This window comes from Embiotoca jacksoni, unplaced genomic scaffold, assembly GCF_022577435.1.
Source record: "Embiotoca jacksoni isolate LCO1_2020_lvr unplaced genomic scaffold, fEmbJac1.0.p SCAF_10, whole genome shotgun sequence".
In the NCBI taxonomy this organism is placed as follows: domain Eukaryota; kingdom Metazoa; phylum Chordata; class Actinopteri; family Embiotocidae; genus Embiotoca; species Embiotoca jacksoni.
In genome coordinates, this window is record NW_027185230.1 from 16,994,771 (window position 1) to 17,014,188 (window position 19,418).

Below are 19,418 nucleotides of genomic sequence, written 5' to 3' on the forward strand. Positions count from 1 at the left end.
GCATCCGTGAGGAAACCGTGACTTGAAACTTTCAGCTCCTGGGAGGCATTAAAGCAAATTATTCCAGGGTTGTATAAATACTAGCAGGCAGCATCACTTTTATTAGTAGCACCACGAAGAGATCTTCATGACAAACAGGGAGAGATGATTCCTGAAACAATATCCTGTCTGATAACTCTTTCTGGTTTATCAGCAGAGAGTCATAATTACAGAGGAACTTACTGATAGACTGCTCAGAAAGGTGAAGACTCAATCTTTCTCACTGAAAATGATTATAGTGTCATTTTTGTTTTTTAAAAGTTCATGTGCTCCCAGTGAGCCTGCACAGTCCACTTCAGACCACGTTCAAAAGGCTTTTTTCAGCCTCCTGAGAGACTCCTCAGAGTTTTTAGTGCGTCCCTACGGAGTCAAACTCTTTGCGGCTCGTCGGCCCAGATGAAGACGCGTTATCTGTTCTTCCTCTTCTCTTTTTTGCTCTTGCTCGTGGAGCTGTGAGGAGTGTTTGCGGAGAGAGCGGTGGCGTGGCCGCTGGTCTTCAGGTGGTCGAACAACTTGTTTCTCGTAGAGAACTCGTTGTTACAGGTAACACAGCGGAGAATTTCTTCCCTCTGGAGGTGGAAAATGGGAATATGTGATTTAATAATACAAGTGAAGAATCATTTTATTACAATAAATTCCTTTTTTTTTTTTATAGGTTTAATAAATGGGCCAAAAAAAACTAATGTTATCATACCGACAAGAGTGGAAGCATCAGTAGACATGAGATTTTTATTATTAATAATAATAATAATAATAATAATAATAATAATAATAAAAATGGACATATTGTTTCCATGACATTTCCTGTACCAACCTCGGGACACTGCTCTCCTGTGAGTGACTTGACGTTCTTCGGTTTGTCTTTTCCTCCTTTCTTTCCCTTCGTCTTCCCAGAGCTGCTGAGGTAAAGTTCAAGTGGCACAAATACAAATCAGAACTGCAAACTGCAAACACCACTACATTATAAAACTCATGTTATCCTGCGTGATTTACTCCAGGATTTAACTGTTCAACCCCCCTCTTTATGACTACTCATTTCTTGCTCGTCCTCATCACACCTGTCAGAAAATCATATTTTGTAACATCCTGCTTATGAAAGGATTTTTAGATCTTTGATGTTTTTTTTCCAAAATGCTGCTTTCCTTTGCTTCAAATCTTAGATTTAAATGAATGTTAAAAAATAGTGCCGCCAAAATAATTTAAAACTCTCCTTTATCTGAAAACAGGAACCCATCAGGTCTCCAAGGGTTTAATAAGAGAACAGTGTTTTAAATGAGACATCCTGGGTCCCATCTCAGAATTTGGAGCTGCACTAATTAAGATTTCATATTAAAAAATATGAATGAATCTAAAGTAACAAATCCTCAGAAAATAACCACCTGATAGCAGTTCCCCGCAGCTCTGGACGGCACTTTAAGAGTCTTTGGTCTCATTTTGGTTTCATGACACAGTAACTACCGTACGCTTCCTGCCTGAGCATCAAACACCAGAAAGACGACGTCAGCGGCCAACAACACATCGAGCTAGACGGTGTCTCAATTAGAAAAACGGGTACCATTCAATAATTTTTGATACCGGAACCGATACTTTAAATTTGATACCGTTTCCTTAATGTTCCTTTTTTTTTTTTTTTCTGTACCAATCTAATAAAATCCACTTTAACACACTCAGTTTTGAAATTGGGTTCCCAGTCAATCATGCCGTTTTCAGTCACTGTTTGTAAAATAAACAGTGTAAACATTCAGCACAGTTGACTGATGCTCACATTTAAACAGAACCAGTCTGTATCTCAGCCAGAAGAAAAAAGACAGGACTAACCTCTTGACCTCTGCGGGAGGAAGGTCATCCTGCCTCTCGGCCTCTGCGGGGTCCGCCGACGTCTCGGGGGCATCTTCCTCGCAGGCGGCCGGTGTCGGTTTCTCCTCGCCTTCCTCCTCTGGAACACTTTGCTGTGTTGGAGGAAGAGCATGAAGAGAGACGTCCGTTACGAAACGTTCACTTCGTCCTGATGCACTAAACAGAGACAGAGAAGACGGTACTCACCACTTTCTGCTGCTTCTTTTTCCTCTTTTGTTTTTTAGACAGCCTGTGGAGACGCAAACAAATATCTCAATTAAAAACAACTAAAAAAAACATTTTATGAGTGAGTTTTAACTGACAACCGGGTGAAATGAACGAAACACACGTGACTTGGTCCGACATACTTTTGTCTTGGCTTTTCCTCCTCTTCTACCTCCTCTTCTTCTTCTTCCTGCTGCTCATTATTATTCTCTCCTCCCTCTTTTCCATCCTTGTTCAAAACAAGCAATTCCTCTTCTTCCTGCAGCTGTTGCCGTAGTAACGCCACCATCTCCCGATGCTTTTTGGATTTTTCATGGTTTTTCAAGCTGTAAAAGGAACAATAATTTTTTTTAAAAAAAGACACAGATGTTAACATGGATTATAATCTAATTAGAATCACAGCAAAGCTAAATTAGATGAATTAAAAAATGAATAAACCGCACAGCATTCCTGAGTTAAGAAATTGACTTGGAGGAAGGAGGAATGTGTTGGAAACTCACGCTTTGTCTGATTTGAAGGATTTGTCGCAGGCTGGGCAGTAGAGATCATCGAAATCATCAATCGTCAGGTCGTCTCCATCAGGCTGCTCTGCTTCTGTGAACACACACACACACAATTACTCCTTAGTATACTTAGCTAACATTTACATTAATTAAATGGTCTAAATTATTGAATTATTACAGGAAGACATCCATGAATGAATGTAGCGACGAAGATGACGCTCCCAGTCACAAAATAAGCGTAAATCTCACCTCCCTCCTCGCTGTTCCTCTCCAGCTCCTCCTCCTCCTCGCTCTCCGATGCGTCTCCGAACTCCTCTCCGTACTGAGCCTCCATCTGCTGCAGCTCCTTCTCCAGCTCCGACATGGCTGCCCAACTCTGCTCCTTGTACTCCTCTGCCAGTCTTTGGGATGGAAAGTGCAGTTCGGTGTGAGTCGACAGGAAATTCACATCCGTCCCCATCAATCACCAAGTTCTCTACTCACTTGGCCTGTTGGAGCTTCTGCTGCCGCCTCAGCTCCTCCACCTTCTTCACCTTCTCGGCGTTCTGCTCCTCCACCAGCTTCCTGTGGGCCTGAACGCGCCGGTCACGCTTGCGGACGAAGGCCACGAGCTGCCGCAGCAGGTCGTTGCGCTCCTTCCGAGCCTTGTCTCGGGTCTTCTTGTTCTCCTTCTCCATGGCCCGTTTCTCCCAGCGGTTGGAGGCCTGCCTCGTGTCGTACTCCTCCTTCCACGCAAAGTTTTTGCGAGTGCAGAAGCTCTGCCAGTAGCCGTAAAACACGTGAACCACCTGCGGTACGGAAACGGGGACTGATTTAAGAACCACCAGAGATTCCTGGCTTCACTCTTAACGTTTCACAGACGTAATGCTTTTCTTAAGTGTGGGTTCGGCTCACTGTATCGTAATCACTCTCAGAGTCTCCAAAGGGCGGATACTCCTCCTCCTCCTCCTCCTCGTCCGCCCGGCTGTGCTCCATCTCCTCTTTTACAACAGACTCAAAAAGATTCCTGTAAACTGTGTAAAAGCCCTGTGAGGACAGAGAGGGAGTCAGGAAACATCGGGACCGGTTGGATGACGTGTTTGGACTTCAAATTCAATTTTTCAAAATCATTTATCTCTAAACCTGTTGTGGCCAAAACCACAGTGATTAACCGCAAGAAAGATTTCACATGATGACAGTTAATCTCCTCTTAACAACGGGCGGCTTTAGAGGAGCGTTTTATTGGCATTTTCCTCATCTCGTAACATATCGAGCGACTCTATCCGCGAACACGAACCTTCTCGTCATCTCCGAAGCCGGAGTAGCAGGTGACCGTGAAGTACTGCAGCAGGTCGATGCTGTCGTCCTCGTAGTCGCCACTCACGCCTCCTTTCAGCAGAGCGTCTCTGTGGTTGTCGTACCTGCCGCACAGCAAGACGCAGAAACGTCGATGAGAAATACTTCTTATCGCTGCCGCCGAGTCACATTATATTCATTTGTACGCACCAGGCTCTCTCCTGTGGATCACTCAGGACGTCGTAAGCCGCCTGGATCAGCTTGAAGTGCTCCGCCGTCTCCTCGGCGTTGTCCAAGTTCTTATCTGGAAAAAACACAAACATGTTAAGACCGAGCGTCGATAACTTTTTGTGGGGTTTTATAGAGTCGGCGGCGTCACAAAAAAAAATAAAAAAAATGGGAGAAGCAAAACCAAGAAGAAACAAGACAGGAAGATGGTGATTTGAGCCTACGTTCATACTTTTAATGCGATGTAACTGGGAATACTTGCTCATAAAGGTTATTAAGATAAGATAAGATTTTATTAATTCCACAGTGGGGAAAATTTAGTCGTCACAGCAGAACATAAACACAGTTAGGAAAAAAAACAAAAAAAAGGTGCACACAATAAGAAATAATTACAAATATGTATACAATAAAATAAAAGCATTTTTTTTATTTTTTTTTGGAAAAAGTAAAACCAATGACGTCACATCACTGCTGCGCTGCGTTCACGTACAACAGGAGCAGTCTGAACTGTTTGAGTGTGATAATAACCGTCTTTATGGGCACAATAAACCAGCTTAACTGTCTACCACTGACAAATATTTAGATAAGATAGATAAATATATATTAAAATAATTTAAAAAAAAAAAAAAAAAAAAAAAAAGGACTGATGGAGCAGTGACGTCCTGCTCAGAAACTACTACCACTTTACCTGGATGCCATTTCAAGGCTAATTTCCGATAGGCCTTCTTTAAATCATCGTCTCCCGCGTCTCGCTTCACGCCCAGGATCTCATAGTGACACTTCATCTTCAGAGAAACGTGGACTTCTCGGGACAAACTGGACGAATGTCCACGTTGTCTCGGGCGAGGATACGCGTTAGCACTTTAGCTGCCGCATGCTAAAACAAAAACAATTAGGCCTCTTCGGTTGGTCGCGATGCTGTTGTGATGTTTGGGCATTACATAATGGAACCCATGCGCTGTTGTTTAATTCTAATCATGAGCTTATATTCTTTAAAATATATTTAAGACGCTTCTACTAACTAAAATAAACGTTGTGCCGCCTCCCCAGGCTGATGCCACCGAAATCTCGCGAGATCTTTGGGTTTTTTTTCTGAGCTTCCGTTATTTTGGCTACTAGCTTCGAGATACATTGCCGCCACCTACTGTTTGGGAGTGGAAAGTGTAAGCCCGTGTAAGCCTTGACGAAATAAAAATATATTATTATTATTATTATTATTATTATTATTATTATTATTATTATTATTATTATTAGGGCCCGAGCACCAATGGTGCGGAAAAATAAAAAGTCATACTATAGCATGTCGTCCAAAAATGACTTTTAGGTCACTTCTTGCTATAGTATGATTTTTTTTTTTTTTTTTTTCATAATTTGGACAACATGCTATAGTATGATTTTTTTTTTTTTTTTTATTAAAGTCATGATCAAAGGGGAGTCGAACCACAAACCTTCTTTGGCTCACTACAACCTATAAACTCCACCGTCCACAAATATTCATTCAAATGCGACCAAAATTGGTGCAGGCATTCTTTGGATAGTAGATATACATGTTTTCAAAGGGGGTCTGCAGTGATATTAAATATCTTCCTGTAATGTGTAGTGTATGCAAAACTTTTTCAATTTCTCCAAACGTTTCAACTTCACTAAAAGTTGAATCACCATCAACCGGCCGAGCTGGAATCTGAACCATTAATTGTGAAATAGAACCTAAGCCTCCTAAGGCGAGTCTCTCTAAGAGTAAGCCACATGGTTCACAGAGGGTGAGCCCTCCTAAGGCGAGTCTCTCTAAGGGTAAGCCACATGGTTCGCAGAGGGTGAGCCCTCCTAAGGCGAGTCTCTCTAAGGGTAAGCCACATGGTTCGCAGAGGGTGAGCCCTCCTAAGGCGAGTCTCTCTAAGGGTAAGCCACATGGTTCGCAGAGGGTGAGCCCTCCTAAGGCGAGTCTCTCTAAGGGTAAGCCACATGGTTCGCAGAGGGTGAGCCCTCCTAAGGCGAGTCTCTCTAAGGGTAAGCCACATGGTTCGCAGAGGGTGAGCCCTCCTAAGGCGAGTCTCTCTAAGGGTAAGCCACATGGTTCGCAGAGGGTGAGCCCTCCTAAGGCGAGTCTCTCTAAGGGTAAGCCACATGGTTCGCAGAGGGTGAGCCCTCCTAAGGCGAGTCTCTCTAAGGGTAAGCCACATGGTTCGCAGAGGGTGAGCCCTCCTAAGGCGAGTCTCTCTAAGGGTAAGCCACATGGTTCGCAGCGGGTGAGCCCTCCTAAGGCGAGTCTCTCTAAGGGTAAGCCACATGGTTCGCAGAGGGTGAGCCCTCCTAAGGCGAGTCTCTCTAAGGGTAAGCCACATGGTTCGCAGAGGGTGAGCCCTCCTAAGGCGAGTCTCTCTAAGGGTAAGCCACATGGTTCGCAGAGGGTGAGCCCTCCTAAGGCGAGTCTCTCTAAGGGTAAGCCACATGGTTCGCAGAGGGTGAGCCCTCCTAAGGCGAGTCTCTCTAAGGGTAAGCCACATGGTTCGCAGAGGGTGAGCCCTCCTAAGGCGAGTCTCTCTAAGGGTAAGCCACATGGTTCGCAGAGGGTGAGCCCTCCTAAGGCGAGTCTCTCTAAGGGTAAGCCACATGGTTCGCAGAGGGTGAGCCCTCCTAAGGCGAGTCTCTCTAAGGGTAAGCCACATGGTTCGCAGAGGGTGAGCCCTCCTAAGGCGAGTCTCTCTAAGGGTAAGCCACATGGTTCGCAGAGGGTGAGCCCTCCTAAGGCGAGTCTCTCTAAGGGTAAGCCACATGGTTCGCAGAGGGTGAGCCCTCCTAAGGCGAGTCTCTCTAAGGGTAAGCCACATGGTGCGCAGAGGGTGAGCCCTCCTAAGGCGAGTCTCTCTAAGGGTAAGCCACATGGTGCGCAGAGGGTGAGCCCTCCTAAGGCGAGTCTCTCTAAGGGTAAGCCACATGGTGCGCAGAGGGTGAGCCCTCCTAAGGCGAGTCTCTCTAAGGGTAAGCCACATGGTGCGCAGAGGGTGAGCCCTCCTAAGGCGAGTCTCTCTAAGGGTAAGCCACATGGTGCGCAGAGGGTGAGCCCTCCTAAGGCGAGTCTCTCTAAGGGTAAGCCACATGGTTCGCAGAGGGTGAGCCCTCCTAAGGCGAGTCTCTCTAAGGGTAAGCCACATGGTTCGCAGAGGGTGAGCCCTCCTAAGGCGAGTCTCTCTAAGGGTAAGCCACATGGTTCGCAGAGGGTGAGCCCTCCTAAGGCGAGTCTCTCTAAGGGTAAGCCACATGGTTCGCAGAGGGTGAGCCCTCCTAAGGCGAGTCTCTCTAAGGGTAAGCCACATGGTTCGCAGAGGGTGAGCCCTCCTAAGGCGAGTCTCTCTAAGGGTAAGCCACATGGTTCGCAGAGGGTGAGCCCTCCTAAGGCGAGTCTCTCTAAGGGTAAGCCACATGGTTCGCAGAGGGTGAGCCCTCCTAAGGCGAGTCTCTCTAAGGGTAAGCCACATGGTTCGCAGAGGGTGAGCCCTCCTAAGGCGAGTCTCTCTAAGGGTAAGCCACATGGTTCGCAGAGGGTGAGCCCTCCTAAGGCGAGTCTCTCTAAGGGTAAGCCACAAGTTCAGGTTTCTTCACTAATACCAAACCAAAGGTCAACTAAAATACAAAATAAAAACCCCTTTAAATCTTCTTGGATTTCTGTCCAAACTACCACAAACTTTATCCCCCAAAATCCCATTAATAAATTTCAATTCTATAGTATTTTACCCCTATTTTACCCCTTTAATGTAACTAGTTAGCTCATGATGATATCTATCGGTGACAGGAAGACTTGAACTTTGTTGCATGTGCATATTGAGGACATTGTGTAATTCTAAATATCCATTTAAGTTGCTAATTCAAGTCAAATATTCCAGAAAAAAAAACAAAAAACAATCCACTACATCTGAAATATCTTCACTTCACTGAGTTCTGGTTGTGGGGTTTGTGTTTCTGTCTCCAGATGTGACCATTTGCTCTCAGTGCAATGTCTGCAGTACTTCCTCCGCGCCACCAAGGGGGGGGTCTCTGTCTCTGTCTCTGCTCGGCACGATACAGTCGATGCTCGAGTGTGCGCACGTGTGTTCTTTTGAGCTGAGTCCACGCGAGATTTGCGTCCGCGTACAAAACATGTCGGCGTTCAAGAGAAAACGTGGAGACCAGGGTCCTGTCGGCAAAAAGGCTAAAAAAGGAAAAATAGTCGCAGATGAGCGCGAGTCGACTGTTCAAACCGTCCAGGAGACGATCCACGAAGTTACGATCCCGCCGCCGGTTTCATTGGTGAGTGTTCCGGTTTGTTATTCAGCTGACTTTACTTCACCAAAATACATCGAGGCCATTTTTTTTTTTTTGTTAATTTATTATTATTATTATTTTAATGCGATAAAACTCTCGTTGAACAGGGAAAATGGACCAACAAGGAAAGAGTTCTCATTTTCTCTTCAAGAGGAATCAACTTCAGGACAAGACATTTGATGCAAGACCTGAGGACCATGATGCCGCATTCAAAAGCAGGTCAGTGGGACACTGTCGTTTCCACACAAATATCTGGACTACAACTAACCTAGTTGTGCAATAATAATAATAATAATAATAAACGTTATTTGTACTTTTCATACAAGAAATGCGACATTTAAAAATATAGAAATGAGATGCATAAGAAACAGATAAAATGCATAAGAATAGATCAAATGCATAACTAACTTTAATTAGTTAGAGATATGTTTTGAGCCTTCTTTTAAGATTATGAAATGCTAACAATAACATCCTCTGCACAGACACCAAAATGGACAGAAAGGACAAGTTGTTCATCGTCAACGAGGTGAGTCTGTTGGTTGATTTCTGAATGCACTTTTATAAAATATAAAATCTTACACATTACAGCAGAGCTGAAGATCAGTGGTGTTTTTGCAGGTGTGTGAAATCAAAAACTGCAACAAATGCCTCTTTTTCGAGGCCAAGAAGAAGCAGGACCTCTACATGTGGTGAGCACTGACTTTTTCTTTTTTTTAATGATTTTTAAAAAATTTTTTATTAATTGCAACGCAAAAAAGACAATGTGTTTGTGAGAGATGACCAAACTGCAGATTTTTTTTGATGGAGGATGATACATTTTCTATAGAGAAGTAATTTATTAGAAGGTTTTTCCAGTTTTCCAGCACTCACATTTTCTAAATGTGATGTTGAGGCTGATTTACTGTTGGAGAGCAAATCTGAACTCATTTTAAAAATGTTGTCGTCTTGCAGGATTTCAAACAGTCCTCATGGACCCTCTGCCAAGTTCCTGGTACAGAACAGTAAGTTACTTCTCTCCCACCGTCCTGAAATGCAGCAGGTCTCTTGTCTCGCCACTGAGAAATTTAAATCATATTATCGTTTCTTCTGCAGTTCACACACTGGCTGAACTGAAAATGACAGGAAACTGCCTGAAAGGATCCCGACCGCTGCTCTCGTTCGATCCCGTGAGTAGCGCCTGAAAAGTTAAATGAAGACAGTTTTATTGTAGCATTAATACAAGTTTATTATTTATTATTGTGAGGAACGGGCAGCTGTGTGACACAACACCAAATATTTGCAGTAAGTAGCACAACATAAAAGCCAAAGAAGGCACGTGAAGCCGTTAAAAAAAACCTGCAGTCTTTTGCACTCTGAAACATTTGCAGGCCGAGATCTGAGTTTTGAGCAGTTTTGCTTTGTTTTCAGAGAATCTGCAAACTGAAAGGTGATAAAATCAGTGTTAAGAAAAATATTGAACTCTTTTGTTTCTTCCCACAGAAATTTGACAAGGAGCCGCACTTCGCTTTACTGAAAGAGCTCTTCATCCAGGTGTGTTTTCAATGTACAAGATCCCTGTCAAATGGTGCAGATGTGAATACCGACAGCTTGTAGCAGCCTGTTAGAGGACGTCTTCTGCACCGATCGATGCACGATGACTTGGACAGAGTTCATCGTTGTTTAGACCGTCTTAACGTAACAAATCTCTTTTTTTTTGGGATGTAAGGAGGTTCTCATTAAATTCTCCTTTTTCCAGACTTTTTCCACTCCTCGCTACCACCCCAAGAGTCAGCCTTTTGTGGACCACGTCTTCACTTTCACCATCGCAGACAACAGGATATGGTTCAGGAACTACCAGGTAATTTTTCCACGTTTAAATACATTCGAGACTTAAAGGGGCTTTTTCTTTTCTTTTTGTCAGATATTTACTTGCTTTGATAAGAAATTCTGTCTTCCATTTGGGGGCTTCCGAAATAAAACATTTGCTTACGTTCTTTTCTTTTGTAATGACTTCACTCTCTCCTTGTTCAGATAATTGAGGAAGATGCGTCTCTCGTGGAGATCGGGCCTCGCTTTGTTCTCAACCTTATAAAGATCTTTCAGGGAAGCTTTGGAGGACCGACGCTCTTTGAAAACCAAGAATTCCAGTCTCCTAACATGGTAAAAAAAAAAAATCCAGTGCATGTTGCTATAAATCTTTCACAACGTGCTGTTAGTGAGTCATCATTTATGTGCTTGATGCATTATACATTTCTTAATTGTATGTGCCGCCTGTCTCTTCGTACGCCTCCAGGCCCGGCGAGAGATCCGGCTGGCGACAGCAGCCAAAGTGCGCGAGAAGCAGATGGTGAAGGAGCTCCAGAAAATGAAGAGGACGGAAGCCAAGGAGAATGTGGACAAAGACGTCACGGCCGACGTCTTCCTGACACCGGCGGAGGAGAAGCCCGTTCACATCCAGACCGAAGCGCCCGCGCCAAAAGTGATGAAGAAGAAGAAACACAAACCTTTCAAAAGACAGAGGATGCAGAGGCCCCGCAGGTAACCGGATGGACCACATTCAGCCGAGTGGGAAACCTACGGCCCGCCATGATTCAGTGATGTCTCAAGAAAATGTGGTTAATGCGGCAGTGCAGTCAGCTTGGAGCCCAATGTTATGACCTTTTAAATCCCATTGAAAATCTTAAATACCTGTTGCAGTCATTTGTGGACTTGACTGATAAGATCTATTCTGTTCCTCCTCATGAGGAGTGTAGCTTGATTTTTACAGTATTTGCCCATTCTTTTTGATAAAAGTAAATATTTCATTAAAAAAAAAAAAAAAAAAACATGTTTATTGAGTTTGAGTTCAGCACAGTTGTTTTCTATGTCATGGAAATAAAACAATGTCAACTTGCAGGAAGTATTGTGTAATGTTATATTTTCCAAACTAACGGCTGTAAAAGGCATCGGCACACAAATTCAAACACGTATGTGCAGAGAACTCAGGCCTGTTGAAAGGAGACCGAACACGTGCTTCACTAGACACACAGAAAACTGGTATGAGTGTGCCGTCTCGCATAAATGTCTTACTTTTACAGGCTGTCAATCACCATGTCAGAACAGATTACAGCTGATGCGTACAGTACGCCGACAGATCAGTAGCTCTACCAACAGTGTGGACTTAAAGTCACAGGTAATGCTCACACGTCGAGGGGTCTCAAACTATATGCACAATCACTTTCCATATTCTAGTTAATTCAGAACTGTGAGTGTGACGGTGGTTGACCTACACACAGATGCATGAACAAAGATCAGGTAGGTGAAATTATCTTTCCACATCGATGCTCCATTAGACCTTTTCCCACCGTGTCCACGATGCTCCCTGTAAATCCAGCATTTCTCCGACCTCCTCTGGCTGATTTCGTCTTCTCTGTACGGCGCTCAGTCAAAGCAACCGGCCTCCGCTGAAGTTAAAGGTGTTCATTTAAAGTCTAAACTGAACAGGGCCTTCATCGCTCTTCCTCCTTCTCCTCCACCTCCTCGTCGGGACAACAGTAATACTCCACGAAGCAGATCTGTCCGTCGTCGTTCCTCACCATGTACTGCAGGGAGAGGAAGCCCCTGCTGTCCGTCCTCACGGACACTTTGGAGGACAGAGCCAAGGCTTTGGTGGACGGCTTCAGCATGGACATCTTGTATCTGTCATGGTTTACAGAGGAGGGAAGCACACAATACGAAGCTTTAATGAAACTCGATACAGAAGAATACAGTGAGAGTAATCCTCAATTTTCTGTGGTGGACATTCAAATATATATATATATTTTTTTTTTTTTAAATCGCAGACATTTTGACATGATTTTGACTTTGTTCATGTTATTGATTATCTACAAGTCAAATGTCTCCTGTCAACAAGTCCAATTACAAAAGTAGTTGTCGTATAGAGCTTTGTGATTTGAAATATAATCAGCCGTCATCCTGAGGATGAAATCTAATGAGGCACATCGTGTTTTCATTTAACCACGGCGTGTTGTGGTTTGGGAAAAAAGTCTGCGTTCTGTGCCGATACGGGCAGTTTTAGCAAAGACTCAAAACCCCCAAAAAGTGTGGAACATTTCACCGAGACACTTTGTTTAATATCAAGTCGCTCCATTATATCGAATATCGTACGCGAGTTCTGGTTATTGGTACAAAAAAATAGGATCAATCATTGCAGTTATGTCAGGTGACGGTTTAAAAACAATCTTTTAGGAGCTGGAAGGAAGGAACACAATTTAATAAAGTAATTAAACAGTTATCTCACACGTAGGACGACTTCATGAGAGATAATAGCATGATATTGTTCTGAATGGTTCGGGCATTATAGATAAAGACATACAGTATATTCGACATCTACTGTATGTTGACTGGGTTACATTATCTTATGAGTCTCTTTCTGCATCAGTTCTACCATAACTTTGTAGTGTTTGGACAATAATAAACGATATCCATGCAGAAGTGGTAGGGAGTTAAATACCACACATTTCCTGCTCTTCGTCCACCGCTTTCTGTTTGCTTTTGTTCTGTGTTTCCGTCTCCGGTGTTTCCTCGTCCCCCAAAGGGACGTTTATTTCTCTACCGTTCTCAACACGGATGTTCTGGATTCTGCGCTGACCTGTTGGTTTGCGTCTTGTTGCAGAGGAACAGCTCCATCATGTCAGAGTCTCTGGAATAATCGTAGTGGGCATTTCCAGAGTTTCCAAACGTGGACAACCTGAAGAGGAGAACGAAATCAAAGAACAAAGCATCTGAGAGGTGGTAAGAGGAATCTGTAAGTAATTGTAAAACTTGTAATTCATTTCATTGGGACCTGTGTGGATGAGAATAACCATAAAATTACTGAAAAGTTGCATTTAGTTACAACAAAATGCTTTAAGAAAGTTGCTGTACTGAACTTTAGCTTTGTATTAATATAGATGAAGTGCAGACGGTCTGTGGGAGCTGATTTTTCAGGACAGTTAAAACAAATAAAGGCTTCAGAAGGTTTAAGTGTGCTTCCATCAACTACAGGTCAACAATTATCTGTAAAAACATGGTTCTTTGATATTTTTTTTTTTTTTTTTAGCAATAATGTCTCGAGCCAACATTGTACTGTAGGACGAGTATAGTTTTTGACAGCACACCTGAAGTACGGCTGGCTGGGAGACATGGTGATCTGCAGCACCTCACTGGTCATGTCCAGTTCAGAAAAAGCTTCCTTCAGACTCTCCGACAGCAGGATCACCTGTGAAACGAGACGGAGACACACGAGCAGCAATCAGTTACATTTTTGTCAACATATAGCTTCTTAAAAAAAAAGATTTACATAAATTTGTGGTCTGTTTTGGTCATTACGATGTCTTTTTTTGGGACCGAGACAGTGAAGTGAACCTTGTTTGTGACGTTGCTGCTGCAGAACTCGAAGTCAATCGGTTCTTCTGGTTCTTGTGTGTTGATCTTGCAAACAGTCACCACACCGCCCTCCTCCAGGAACAGGATCAGAGGGTAACCGTACCCCCGGTAGCACATCCGTAAGGCCGTCGATACCGCTGTAACGTCATACGAGGGGAGGTCATAAAAATGCAAAAGTCATCTCTGAGGTGGCTCAAACTTCAAGATCCAGAGTTACAATCATTTTGATATTTCTTGTTCACCCGGTATTGCGCTTCCACCGAAGATATTGAGGCAGTCCAGCAGAACAGTGAGGTTGATCTGAAAACCCACCAAATCCTCCCTTATGGTGAACTCCTGGAAGATCTCCGCCTGAAACAAAACAGTTCAACTTGTTGTTTCCCCCCTCTCTCTCTCTCTCTCTCTTTCTATACAAAATTTTGTGTCAGCTCAATAAATACAAATAAAAAAAACCCACACCTGGATGAAGGCATTGGCCTGCAGACATTTGGAGTCCTCCACGGTGACCTTCAGGCCGTTGGGTGTCGCCGTGAAGACGGCGTGGTCTTTGAAGGCGATGGCTTTCAGTATGTTGGAGAGATTGCGAGCGTTATCCAAACTGGCCACTAAGACGTACAGGTCGTCGTCAGCCTGAGAGTGTGTGGACAGAGGCATCGTTGGGCTGCAATAATAATAATAATAACAATAATAATAAATAAAAAAAAACACACACACAAGAGATTTATGAGAAACTAGTTATCGGTCCTTGAAAGTGCAAAAAAAAAAAACCAACAACGTCAAATTAGCAGCTCTCAGCTCATCACAGCAACGAAGCGACAGTTAAATGTCGAAAATGACACGTTTTGTTTTTGTTTTTAAAGAGTTTATGAAACAGATACAACACGAAATGCACAACTTGTCATTTTACAGCTTTAAAAACAACGTCAATAAATATAAACCGCAGCTAGTTTCACCGCCATATTATACTAAAAACAATTATAAAAAATAAAATAAATAATAATGTATAACTATAAAGTGAAATGAAGAGCCAGCCACTTACAGAGTTGTATTTCAGCAACGAGTCAGTTTGTGTTTTGAAGAAAACGCGCTCGGCGTCGAACAACTTCCGCTTTTCTTCTTCTTCTACGGAAACAGAATTAGCGTGACCAACTTCCGGACGTTTCGGCGGAGATTCCCAAAAACACAGGAGATATTTCTCTGTCCACGTCGCGAGTGGCGAGACCATAATTGTTGGGTTTTTTTTTGTATTATTATTATTTGATCAGCACAGGTGAGAACGATTACTCGGCTGAGGTCTCGTGTGTCTGGCGAAATGTTTGGTTTGTCCGTTCTTCGTAGCCGTTTTGTTAGCCAGCTAGCGGTAGCTTGATGACGTAATAAAGCATCAGTAACAGATGATATAAAACAACAATAAACAAACAAAAAAATAATTAACAAGCACATAAAATGCCTTCTTAAGCGTTAAGTAGTTAAGGGAGGGAGGGGGGTGGGGAGATGAATAAAGTTGTACAGGAGAGCTCACTTCTGCGTCTTCTTCTGCGATTAATTGAGGTCTTAATCAGCTGACTGGTCGCTGGTGACGCGTTTTATACGTTAACAGTCGTGATTAATAAAGAATAAACTCGAATAAAATATAGTTCTTGGTCACATCACGTCGCTGATATGATCCTCGTTGTGCTTTTATTTCTGCCTCCTGCCGGTGAGAAGTGTCGGTCAGCTGACTGGTGTCGTCACAGGGCTGCAGCTATTTATTTTTATTTTTATTTTTATTTTTTAAATCAATTAAGATGTCGAATATGTGTTAAATTACATGATTAATCTGTACGTTTATAAAATGTTAAAAGTAAAAAAAAGAAAAATGGCTTCAATTCATTAAGCCCATTTGTATTTGAGAAGCTGGTGTGGAATATTTTTGTTTGTCAAAGTTTTGCGTTTTAAATAACAGAATAATTCACGTTTATTTGTCAGTTCAGTCACCAATATGCAACTTCTCAGTTATCAGTCAAACTACACCTTATATAAACTTAATATAATATAAAGACATAGGAGTGACAGCCCCCGTGATGAATGACAGAAAGACGCATTGTTGTATTGACATCCAGTCAATCTCTCCCGTCTTCTCTCTCTGCTGCAGGTTTTTATTTTTACTGAGCCGCAGTCATGGTGTGTATTCCCTGCATTGTGATTCCTGTCCTGTTGTGGGTCTACAAGAGGTTCCTGGAGCCGTTCCTCTATCCTTTCATTTCACCCCTCATCAATACATTCTGGACCAAAAAGGCCGTGCAGGAAACTGGCACGAGTGACCAAAAAGTTACTGAAAAGAGTAACGGGACTTGCAAGGTAAGTTATGAAAAACAAAATCACGATATAACAGCTTTTCCTTTTACTTATCTATTTGGGTGTGGGTAGGTGATAATTTAATATTTTTTTTATTATTATTTTTGCAACACATGATCATATTGTGTTGAGTTTTTTTGTGTTATTCATACAAACGGGTCTCATGAACTCCATTGTAGTGAGGACACTGTTTTTAATGTATTAGTGATTCCATTATACACTGTATAAAAGCATCATGGAAATAGTCTTGTTGATATTAATTTGATCTAATTTATTGCCCTTCTCTTATACAGGGGATTACAACATTTTATTCTAAAATTAAATCACGTTTAAACATGTAATCGAAGAGCCATCACTTAAACAATTCATGTTTTTTTCTTCTTCATATTTACCTTTCATGATTGTTTGTTATTGATTGCAGCTTCTTTTAAATAATTTTCTTTTCTCATGTCTTTCAGCCTGAAAGCAACAGCGAGGCGACGGCTAACGGATCTACTATAGCAGCAGATAAGAAGACAGACTGATAGCTGTTAATGTTAATAATGCACCAAAAACAGTGTAAATATCCCGTTCATATAATCTAGAGAAACTATGAATTAACTTATCAGTCTTCTTCTAAAATTGTTTGTTACATTGTTTTGTTTATATTGTTGATATATTTTTCTCATTAATCATTGATTGATACATTCATTTAATGTATTGAATACTAAGTCTCAATGAAACAGATTGTAGTTTACTAAATGAATAAAGAGAACCTTCAAGTATAATATAATTTGGCTTGTATCATATTTTAAAGCAATGTAAATGTGATGTTAATATCATGAATCTGTTTAAGATTGATCATTGTCATTGATTTTTTTTTTTTTAGTAGCGATTGTCAAAGAAAAGAAAACATTTTAGCGGGCTTGTGACAATTTTGACAAGGAAGGAGCAAAAAATTCATAGTTCAAACATTTATTTACATCGCCAGTGAAAATACTTTATGTTTAGGTTTATTAGACTCTTCAAAAGTCCTCACAGCAGGGCAACTGTAATGTAAAATTAATGTGTAATTGTTATTTATAAATGCAGATTTATGCTTAATCTTTTGAATATTTGAGACCCTTAAAACAAAACAAAATAAAAGTTTATACTGGAAGCCAAATTCAGCATTGTATAATGTGTCAACAATTTATGCAAATAAATTAAAATCAGCCCATCAGGACTCACATCTTTTCATATTCGGTCTTCTGTTCTTACTAGAATATATTTTACAACAGTATGTTTCAGTGGAAAAATAAAAGGACATTTAATGGAAATCATTTGTATGAAACTCAACTTGGCGGTAAAAGTACTTCAGCAAACGAGGATTTTGTTTGTACTTTGTTTGGTCGATTCAATTTCTTAGTCATTCATTTTTACAATAACTACGAAGATGTTTTTTCTTCTCCTGGTTTATTTATTGATTCACAGACTATGTACTTGTTTATTGTGCTATCCACTCTAAATGAGACCGGTTTCTTGTAGTAAAACTAACTCAGAGTTTAACTAATGAATAAAAGAAAATCTTTACATTTTTATATAATGGGGGGGGGGGCTTATTAAAAACCATTTCGTCTTCTAGGATAAACTATCTAGAAATATAAAGTTTAGGTGTACAATAAGTGTTTTTTTTTTTTTTTATCCAAGGAGCGTTCTGTTACGTCACTGACGTACTGACGTGTCGTCATCACGCAAGGGGTGGCGACGTGGAAAACATGGAGGAAAGGAGTGTGTAGAGTAAACTTCACTGTCACAGATACACCACAGTTTCTAGTATTTGCCTTTGTAAATTACACTCGATACAAAAAAAAAAAAACCGGACAAAAGCTCAGATCGGTGTTTAAAAAAAAAAAAAACCCAAACGGTTTTCTTTTAACGGTCCTCGGACGTCAACAAGAGCGGGAAGCGTTTGTGACAGGTAAGCCGAGCGGTCAGCTGATCGCAAACAAACGGTGAACGTTAGCTGCTCCCCGGATAGTAAGTTACGAACCGGACGCCCTCTTGAATCGGTGACGTACCGAGCCGGTGAGCTCGCACAGCTGTAAGTTTACCGCATTGACTGCGGGAATTTTTATTTATTTTAATTTTTTTGTGGCGAAGCGCAGGCTGACTTCCTGCACCTGAGCTCGGGGGGCGAGCTAAGCTAACGTCATGCCAGCTGGTCAAACGGAGAAGAAAGAAAGATGTGCAGTCACATTACGAGCAAACACACCTGACGACTTTTTATTTAGCTTTTTTTAGCTTTTGCCAGTGACAATAAGGTCACAGGAAGAAAGTAGCATGTTTTTGTATTTGGTGGTGCTTTATATTTCTACTCCACTATAATTCAGAGGTGGGGAAATATCGTAATTTCTACTCCACTACGATTATTTAACACCTCGTGCATAAGTATTAATAATTGAATGATGTCATCTTATATAATATACCAGTCAGAGGGGCTCAACCGCAACTCTTACTTTTTATAAACTGCATTTTGCTGTTAATACTTGTGTACTTTTACTGAAGTGTGATTTTCCATGCGTGACTTTTACTTGTAATTGAGTCTTTTTAAAAAAAAAATTGGTTTCTTGTTAGTTTCACACTTTTCACTAAAGAATCTGAATACCGTCACTGAACTCTCATCTGCACCTGTATGTTGAAGGTGTGTCGTTTTTAAGAAAACAAAACACACGTCCTGGTTCATGACGTGTCATCCTGACACGTGAATACGTTGGAGTTGGTGAGATCTACTTTGCTTACATACAATTACTCGTATTGAGAATTTGGTGCCTTAAAAAGCCCGGCGTGCCCACTTCTACACATATCTGAGAGCAGATGGATCAGGAACCCTGTGAAGTGACTTTTTTTTTTTATTTTTTTTTTTTACATGCGCAATTGGTTTGTGACAAAGTTGTCCATAATGTGTAATTCCACTGAAGATTGATGCGTTTTCTTTTTACTCTAGGATTTGGCATATGCCTGTTGAAAAAGCAGTGAAGAGTGGCGAGTCTGGCTGAGCGGAGCCGGTAAAGATGGGAGCCAACACCAGCCAGGTCAGCGACCTGTCCGATAACCCCAGCCTCAAGGCGCTAGTGGGAACAGAGTCCATCTCAGAAAATGATCCTTTCTGGAACCAGCTCATCTCCTTCACCTTCATCAGTCCCACCTGCAGGTAAACAAACACGCATAATCAAAAGTGTGATGGATTATATAACAGAAATGTTTCAGTTTTGTGCCCTACTGTTCGCCATCCTCCTGTCTGTGGATTTAGGGTTCAGCTGAAGAGCAATT

General features: G+C 41.8%; 5 protein-coding genes across 7 annotated transcripts in view; 3 read left to right on the forward strand and 2 right to left on the reverse strand.

The window, feature by feature from the left end:
* Positions 1–69: 69 nt before the first annotated feature.
* Positions 70–5,169, reverse strand: dnajc21 (DnaJ heat shock protein family (Hsp40) member C21). 2 transcript variants are annotated; one of them, XM_069170646.1, is made up of 12 exons: positions 4,795–5,169; positions 4,089–4,182; positions 3,880–4,003; positions 3,498–3,629; positions 3,087–3,391; positions 2,853–3,004; positions 2,601–2,694; positions 2,244–2,426; positions 2,083–2,125; positions 1,858–1,988; positions 854–935; positions 70–608 (listed from the first exon to the last, which is right to left on the reverse strand). In XM_069170646.1, the coding sequence occupies exons 1-12, from the start codon at positions 4,889–4,891 to the stop codon at positions 447–449; spliced, it is 1,599 nt and encodes a 532-aa protein (XP_069026747.1). In that variant the 5' UTR covers positions 4,892–5,169; the 3' UTR covers positions 70–446. The 2 variants fall into 2 exon arrangements, with proteins under 2 accessions (XP_069026747.1, XP_069026739.1); XM_069170638.1 differs by having other exon boundaries at positions 854–938.
* A 3,049-nt stretch (positions 5,170–8,218) lies between these two features.
* bxdc2 (brix domain containing 2) lies at positions 8,219–11,283 on the forward strand. The gene is made up of 10 exons (XM_069170708.1): positions 8,219–8,390; positions 8,513–8,624; positions 8,888–8,931; positions 9,024–9,094; positions 9,357–9,406; positions 9,498–9,571; positions 9,885–9,935; positions 10,141–10,242; positions 10,416–10,544; positions 10,678–11,283. Exons 1-10 carry the CDS (start codon positions 8,241–8,243, stop codon positions 10,924–10,926), a joined length of 1,032 nt encoding a protein of 343 aa, XP_069026809.1. The 5' UTR covers positions 8,219–8,240; the 3' UTR covers positions 10,927–11,283.
* On the reverse strand, positions 11,196–14,935 carry rad1 (RAD1 homolog (S. pombe)). Its single transcript, XM_069170721.1, has 7 exons — positions 14,830–14,935; positions 14,250–14,451; positions 14,033–14,141; positions 13,770–13,927; positions 13,523–13,623; positions 13,015–13,113; positions 11,196–12,062 (listed from the first exon to the last, which is right to left on the reverse strand). Exons 2-7 carry the CDS (start codon positions 14,442–14,444, stop codon positions 11,873–11,875), a joined length of 852 nt encoding a protein of 283 aa, XP_069026822.1. The 5' UTR covers positions 14,445–14,451; positions 14,830–14,935; the 3' UTR covers positions 11,196–11,872.
* A 36-nt stretch (positions 14,936–14,971) lies between these two features.
* LOC138211109 (UPF0729 protein C18orf32 homolog) lies at positions 14,972–17,335 on the forward strand. Its single transcript, XM_069170734.1, has 3 exons — positions 14,972–15,060; positions 15,925–16,130; positions 16,586–17,335. The coding sequence occupies exons 2-3, from the start codon at positions 15,951–15,953 to the stop codon at positions 16,649–16,651; spliced, it is 246 nt and encodes an 81-aa protein (XP_069026835.1). The 5' UTR covers positions 14,972–15,060; positions 15,925–15,950; the 3' UTR covers positions 16,652–17,335.
* Positions 17,336–17,856: 521 nt separating this feature from the next.
* Positions 17,857–19,418, forward strand: part of dym (dymeclin) — a 49,658-nt gene continuing 48,096 nt past the window's right edge. The window contains exons 1-2 of one of the 2 annotated variants that reach the window (XM_069170748.1): positions 17,857–18,066; positions 19,093–19,299. In XM_069170748.1, coding sequence (XP_069026849.1) covers positions 19,160–19,299 — 140 coding nt within the window. In that variant the 5' untranslated portion in view covers positions 17,857–18,066; positions 19,093–19,159. The other variant, XM_069170757.1, reaches the window with a different exon arrangement.

Excerpts from the sequence above, each read along its gene's own strand:
- dnajc21 (XM_069170638.1), bottom strand. The coding sequence starts at position 4,891 with ATGAAGTGTCACTATGAGATCCTGGGCGTGAAGCGAGACGCGGGAGAC. Across the intron at positions 4,183-4,794 it reads AGCCTTGAAATGGCATCCAG|ATAAGAACTTGGACAACGCC; the intron begins GTAAAGTGGTAG and ends TGTTTTTTCCAG. Across the intron at positions 939-1,857 it reads CCTCCCGCAGAGGTCAAGAG|CAGCTCTGGGAAGACGAAGG; the intron begins GTTAGTCCTGTC and ends ACTTTACCTCAG.
- bxdc2 (XM_069170708.1), top strand. The coding sequence starts at position 8,241 with ATGTCGGCGTTCAAGAGAAAACGTGGAGACCAGGGTCCTGTCGGCAAA. Across the intron at positions 9,572-9,884 it reads CGCTGCTCTCGTTCGATCCC|AAATTTGACAAGGAGCCGCA; the intron begins GTGAGTAGCGCC and ends TTCTTCCCACAG. Across the intron at positions 10,545-10,677 it reads AATTCCAGTCTCCTAACATG|GCCCGGCGAGAGATCCGGCT; the intron begins GTAAAAAAAAAA and ends GTACGCCTCCAG.
- rad1 (XM_069170721.1), bottom strand. The coding sequence starts at position 14,444 with ATGCCTCTGTCCACACACTCTCAGGCTGACGACGACCTGTACGTCTTA. Across the intron at positions 14,142-14,249 it reads AGGCCAATGCCTTCATCCAG|GCGGAGATCTTCCAGGAGTT; the intron begins GTGTGGGTTTTT and ends GTTTTGTTTCAG. Across the intron at positions 13,114-13,522 it reads CCCAGCCAGCCGTACTTCAG|GTTGTCCACGTTTGGAAACT; the intron begins GTGTGCTGTCAA and ends TCTCCTCTTCAG.
- LOC138211109 (XM_069170734.1), top strand. The coding sequence starts at position 15,951 with ATGGTGTGTATTCCCTGCATTGTGATTCCTGTCCTGTTGTGGGTCTAC. Across the intron at positions 16,131-16,585 it reads AGAGTAACGGGACTTGCAAG|CCTGAAAGCAACAGCGAGGC; the intron begins GTAAGTTATGAA and ends CATGTCTTTCAG.